This window comes from Leuciscus leuciscus (genome assembly GCF_965113295.1).
Source record: "Leuciscus leuciscus genome assembly, chromosome: 25".
NCBI lineage: Eukaryota > Metazoa > Chordata > Actinopteri > Cypriniformes > Leuciscidae > Leuciscus > Leuciscus leuciscus.
Genome location: NC_138724.1, coordinates 29,499,447 through 29,506,165, shown reverse-complemented (window position 1 = coordinate 29,506,165; position 6,719 = coordinate 29,499,447). Strand labels below are relative to the sequence as shown.

At 38.8% G+C, this 6,719-nt stretch overlaps 1 protein-coding gene across 1 annotated transcript; it reads right to left on the bottom strand.

Annotated features, from left to right (window-relative positions):
- Positions 1–307: 307 nt before the first annotated feature.
- On the bottom strand, positions 308–4,124 carry LOC309490738 (E3 SUMO-protein ligase ZBED1-like). The gene is made up of 2 exons (XM_082159978.1): positions 3,768–4,124; positions 308–2,694 (listed from the first exon to the last, which is right to left on the bottom strand). The coding sequence occupies exons 1-2, from the start codon at positions 4,095–4,097 to the stop codon at positions 1,138–1,140; spliced, it is 1,887 nt and encodes a 628-aa protein (XP_082016104.1). The 5' UTR covers positions 4,098–4,124; the 3' UTR covers positions 308–1,137.
- Positions 4,125–6,719: the final 2,595 nt, after the last annotated feature.

Here is a 6,719-nt window from a genome sequence, read left to right as displayed (position 1 = left end):
ATTTATAACAGGTAAGATTTAAAACATTAATCTCAATTCAATATGTCCCCGTAATTGTGTGGTAAAAAAAAGAAATCGGTGTAATAAGTGTACAATGATAGTCTTGTTTGAACTTGTTCGCTCGTCTTTGGCTCAAAGTCACTTGCTGCGAACTTGTATTCGCGGAAGCTTCACGTTTATTTCAAGTGAGTGAGATAAAATATTTCAACTGAAAACAACATTTTGTGCCCAATTATTTCCAAGACGTAGTTTTTGGTAAGTTAACTTGCCTTGCGTTCGCTATAAACAGTGGGTGATGGTCACTAGGGATGCAACGATTATAGATTTTGTTGGTAAGATTATAGTCTGAGGAATAATCACGGTTTCACGGTTATCACGATTATTTTGCATTCATTAATTTCACAACACTATTAGTTTATAAAATCACACGAAAACTCCTTATATTTTAAAGTGTTATTTATTGCTGCTCAGCAACCAAATAATACACCACAAAATAATAATACAAACAAACAAAAGTCCATTTCTCTCTTTGGAATTAAAGAAAAGTGAAAAAAAGATTTTTGACTAAAACATAAGTAATACTTTAACACTGAAAATAAATAACAATCTAAATAAAAATAGCCTTTGTCTATTTGGAATTAAATATAAGCTACATATTAGCTAAGAATTTCCATTTAAAGAAAACAAATGTAGTCAAAGGCTGCTGGACCTCTGCCTGAAAGGCTCTTTTGATCAACTATATTACAAAATTGTTTTGTATTTTCATTGTGTGTATTTTTTTTTCTTTTTGGACCCGAGTAGAAACACCAAAGTGAAAACTAAAAAACTCTAGCTGGCTTTTGACTTCAACGGTATAGCTGCCTTTTGAAAAATGAGTAATACAGTACAGTGAAAATAAATAAAAAGAAACAAGGTCCACATCTCTGGAATTGAATATTAGCTAGCTATACATATCCTTTTGGAACAAAACAAGGAGTCAAAAGCTGCAGGACCCATCATGTACATCAGGGCCTTTTTTACAATTTTCTCACTTATTTCCAGTCCTTTCAGTTCATATTATAGTGCAGAAATGTCAGCATGTTCACATTCTCGGTGCTCAGTCTTGACCGATGAAGAGACAGGATATGGCCACTTGCACTAAACACCCTTTCGGAGGGCACACTTGTTGCAGGGATGCAGAGGTACTTTCTGGCCACTTTTGAAAGCACTGGCATTTCTTCCACATGTGCCTTCCATCAAAGCCAGTGGGTCAGAATCAGCACTGATTGCAGGAAGGGACAAGTATAGTTTTACCTCTGAGTCAATTTTTTCTTGGATTGATGGCATTGCATGTCCTGAAGCTTGTGACCTGTTCTTCTTTGCACTGGTGATTTGCTGTAACAGTCCAGACAGGCTCTTTTTGGTGGTGATGGATGAGGTGCTCTCACTGCTCTGTGTGGTTGATGCTAGAGGATCTTCTGTGTCTGGATGTGATGCAAGTGTCATTGCTTCATCGCTGCATGCCTTGATTGTGTCATCCAAATTCTCAGCAAAGCTTCCTTTGAACCTGGGATCCACAAAACTGGATATGTTTAGAACATTCTTCATGTCCTCTGTATATCGCAGCTGCATTAACAGGTCTTCTCTTATTACAGATTTCATTTGTTTAGTGAGAGCACAGTCTTCCTCTTGATCTTGAAGAATCTCATTGTTAATGTGCTCCAAGACTGGCTTCAGGGAGGAAAGTGTGACTTGTTTCTCTGAGGCCAGGACATCAGTGAAATCATGGAGAGGACAAAGAAGTTGGCTGAGTTTCTCCAGGACAGTGATGTCAGTGTCTTTAGGCATAAGATGCCAGGTGCTTCTGTCTCCTGCTAGCACCCCACAGATGGCCTGCTGCTGCTCCAAGAACCTGGAAATCATTTCATAAGTGGATCCCCATCTGGTGACCACATCATGTATCAGTGAATGCTCAGGGATGTTCAAATCTGCCTGCTTCTTTTGAAGTTCACGTTTCCGTTTCCAGCTTCGAGAAAAGCCTTGAACCAAATGTCGGCATGCTCTGGTAGCGGATTCAACCCTTGGCATCTTGAGGACTTTGGAAATGGCCAAATTTAAATTATGACCAAAACAAGGAAACCAAACACAGGGAAATGATGCAAAGGCTTTCTTCATGTTACTGGCATTGTCTGTTGTAATTCCAGACAGATTCTCTTTCTTTATCTTCCAGTCCAGGAGCATGTTTTCTATCATTTCAGTGATATGCTCTGCTGTGTGGTCTTCTGGAAAATAAAGAGCCTCAAGACAGTGAGTCTTAAGCTTCCAATCAGTAGAGAGGTAGTGCACTGTAAAGCTCATAAAGGGTTCTCCTCCACCACCATGGCTGGTCCACAGGTCTGTGGTTACGCCAAACCACACACCCTCTGCCAGCTGTTCCTCCACACTTGCTCGTACTTCCTTGTACATGGCTGGGATTTTGTTTGTGGAGAAGTAGCTTCTTGTTGGAACTTTGTATTGTGGCACTGCCTTTTTCATCAGATGAAGAAATCCAGGTTTCTCTACAATCTGAAATGGCATCATATCTTTGGAGATGAAATAGGCCACTGCTTTATTCAAATCCTGGGCTTGTTTTGAAGAGGGAGCATAAGTCACACACTTTGCAAAAGATTCTGCAACAGTTGGTTGTTGAACTGCAGCTACACCACTAGTCTTGAGCTAAAAGTGAATAAGAAAAATTTAAAATAAATAATCCATACCAAGATGAACTTTGACTGGACTTGCAGTAATGATTTAAGTTGATTTTCAGTATTTAATTATATTAACAATTATATTTCTATAATTTTTAATATTATTATTAATATAAAAGACTAATATTATCTTAACTGAACTGCTATTGTCATCAGCTTTAATCTATACATAATCATTTTAATAATTCATCTAATTTTACACGTGTCTTTCTTTACACGTGACACATTGTTTGTTTACACTGCACTGAAAGCCCACAACTCTCACCGATATGGCATTAATTTGTGACACATTTATATTTAATTCCCTACCAACATATTTCATTAAAGGGGGGGTGAAATGCTATTTCATGCATACTGATTTTTTTACACTGTTAAAGAGTTGGATTCCCATGCTAAACATAGACAAAGTTTAAAAAATTAAGTTGTACGTTTGATGGAGTATTTCTGTGCCAAAAATACTCCTTCCGGTTTGTCACAAGTTTCGGAAAGTTTTTTTCGAGTATGGGCATTTGTGACGTCAGCTGGAGCGGAATTGCCTTATAAGGGTCCTAAGGGCACTTCTCTCGGGAGGGCGCGCGCGCACCCGTAGTAGACCAGAGTGAGCGAGAGAGCGAAACCATCAAAGCGCTGTGCTCGCTGCTAGTGCATTTCAACGATGATTGTTTTATAAACAAGGCCAGTTCGACGCCGGATTTGCAGATCGTCTAATGCTTAAGGATGGAGCAGTCCCAACGATAAAGGTTAACGGTCGTGCGTTGGAAACGTGAGTAAAACTGCTTCAAATGTCTGTGTGTTGTTAGCTATCGGCGCGTAAGCACAGCCTCCAGCCACTCGTTTTTTTTCCGGAAAGACTCGGAACTGCCTATCTTTCTTTTATAAATATAATAAAACTAAAGACTTTTTGGAGATATGAAGGGTGCAATACTACTCTATAGGTGCTCAAGATTAACATGAGATTGACTGAAACTGAGTGTTTCACCCCCCCTTTAAGTAATTTGCCACGGAATTTAACTTTAATACATTTGCCACGGAATGTATTACCTTTACTTGAGCGTGCAAAGCTGGGTGGTGATCCCGCAGGTGCTGCATCAAATTTGATGTATTCGATCCTTTAGCAGCAACCTTTTTACAGCACGTTTTGCAAATAGGTGATCCGTCATCTTCAATGACGCCCTGGTCATTCTTTGTGTACCCAAAATAATCCCAAACTGCCGACTTCAGGCGCTTCTTTGGAGGAAACAGAGTTTCGCTGCTAGGTGCCTCTGCCATTGTTAATCCAGCGTGCGTGCGTAATGGCCTATGAGCTCCGCCTCCGTGTCTCTTATAAGCTCTTATAATGAATTTGTTTTCATTTTGCGCAAGATGCAACATTTCCGTTCCGTGAAACAGAAATGCGGTGTTGCGGAGCCTTTACGATTAATTAACCGTGACGAATTAAAGCGCGGTTAATAGTGAAATCGGTTAATCGTTGCATCCCTAATGGTCACAAAAGAGGACTCGGCCGATTTCCTCGGCAGACTCGTGTTTCCCCCTTATTGTAGTGACCATCCTCGATTAAGTTTCACTCAGGACTTTTGTAAAAGCCAAAATATGACCACACCTCAGATTTGGTCCTCTTAAAAGGCTAAAAAATCTCCCGAGCACGGCCACTGCCTTTCGCCATTCCTTCTTGAATAAAAAAACAACAACATTGCGCGCTGCGCCTGCGTCAGACTGTTGCTGGCTGGACAGGATTTACAGTGAGTTATTAAAATAGCGATAATCAAACACGGTTTTAATGATAATTAAATTTTGAACGATAATACTGTAAGGCCCGCTATATTTGGCCCAATCTCCGGTTCGCCAATACACGGGGAAGGTTATCACGCGTTCTGTCCTCACTCATGCAAAGTATTGGTTGGTTAAATTTGCAATACATTAATCATATGTATTTACTCGTTAATTCATCTGACTCCATAAATGAAAGGTTTTAATAATATCTGTGCCTCACTAAAAGTGAGCGAATGTTTGACTATTCCTTTTAACCATTAAATAAACAATGTCAAACACAGTTGGAATAATCACATTGTAGCAATTTAATATTTCAGATATCAGAGATCAATTCCACAATCAATTCAAATATCTAGAACATGGTTATACATTGGTTACACCAAAGAATCTTACCCAGCTTGTACCTGAGATAGAGAGAGAGAAAGGAAAAGAGAGAGAGAGAGAGAGAGAGAGAGAGAGAGAGAGAGAGAGAAACCACCTATCCAATTCCACGTCCAGCCAAGAAGAAGAGACAGAGAGAGCCAGAACACCTTCCTTTATCCTCTGACCAGGTGACAAGGGGGATGGGGTGAGACCCCCTCAAATGGCTTCTATCCCACAGAAGGGGGTTTGCCTTATCTGGCCTTATCTCTAAACCAGTTTTCTATGAACTTCTATAAACCTTATTTCCTTTTATTTTATCTATCTGGATATGAGATATCTGTACCACTCACTTTGAGACATTTCAAATGACACCAAAAGCATAACAGTCAATGATAAACATTCACATTAAACCATGTTCTTGTGTGAGTTCTTTGTTGTTAGTTCATGTGCTTCTGTGAGTTCAAATGTTAACCCTCTGGGGTCTGAGCTGTTTTCTGGGCCCTGGAGGTGTTCTGACATGCTCTGACATTTGTGTTTTTTTCTGTTACTTGTGACATTTTCATGGCTAAAGTCTAATTACACTGTATTTAGCACAAACTCTGCTACAATAATATATCAGCAGCATGTATGTAAAAGTTTGTAGTTTTGAGATAATGACATTTATGCGTGGTTTGTGAAAATACAAAAAAAAATTCTCACTGAAATAAGGCCATGAAACCCATACTGATTATTTCTTCACAAGACTTTTGAAAATTGTATGACGTAGCCTAGAATATTTGCTCCAAAACGATGTGAAAATCACCTTGACTGCTCATTCAGATAAGACAATATATTGATTTTAAATTTCTAAGACGTGTTTTGTGTGAAAAAGCCTTATGCGAAAAGGCGTGATCATCTCATGAATATGTAAGGCTTTAACACCTGAGAAAGACAAAGACACTCCCCTAACTGCCCTATTAGGAGCGATCAGGCCCTGTCATTCAGAGCAACCTTGCACAAAGAATGAGGAGATTTAAAAAAGAATGGCTTTTAGATTGTTTGGATTTATTTACAACACAACATAATCCATAAATACACAACAAATGACAAAAGAGCACATTGAAAACAATGATCCAAAGACAGAGACCTTTGTACCATTCCTAAAAACATTGTACATCCCTTTCATTTCCAAGGTGTTTGATTTTCACTTTACCATGTTCATGTACAGAGACTCATGTGAATGTTGAAGTCAGCAGGACTCAGTTGCATCTGGTCCCTGAAAGAAAAAGAAAAAAAAAGAAAAAACTGTGAACATACTGATATCAAGAGAAACTATAGGGCTGCACGATTTTGGGAATAGATTTTAGATTTTTCTGGTTAAAATTTCTTTTTAAAATTCACAGAATTTTACACACACACACACACGTTTCCAACAATATATAATGAACACCAGGTTTGTTGTGCCTTGTAGGCATAGGCTACGCAGTGCTGCATAAAATAATAATAACAATAAATTAAATCTTCCAAAAGATTTCAAGAACAACTACGCTAGAGAAAAATATATTGATTATCATATGTTACTTCAAATGTTTCCATTCGTTATGATGATATGAAATGAGATAATAGTAAAAACATAAAGCCTAATGTTTGGTGCATTTTTCCTTTCAAACGCAATCGCGCTCCAAAATATGATACATTCAAACGCACAGCGCGCTCCAAAATATGATACATTCAAACGCACAGCGCGCTCCAAAATATGATACATTCAAACGCGATCGCGCTCCAAAATATGATACATTCAAACGCACAGCGCGCTCCAAAATATGATACATTCAAACGCGATCGCGCTCCAAAATATGATACATTCAAACCCACAGCGCG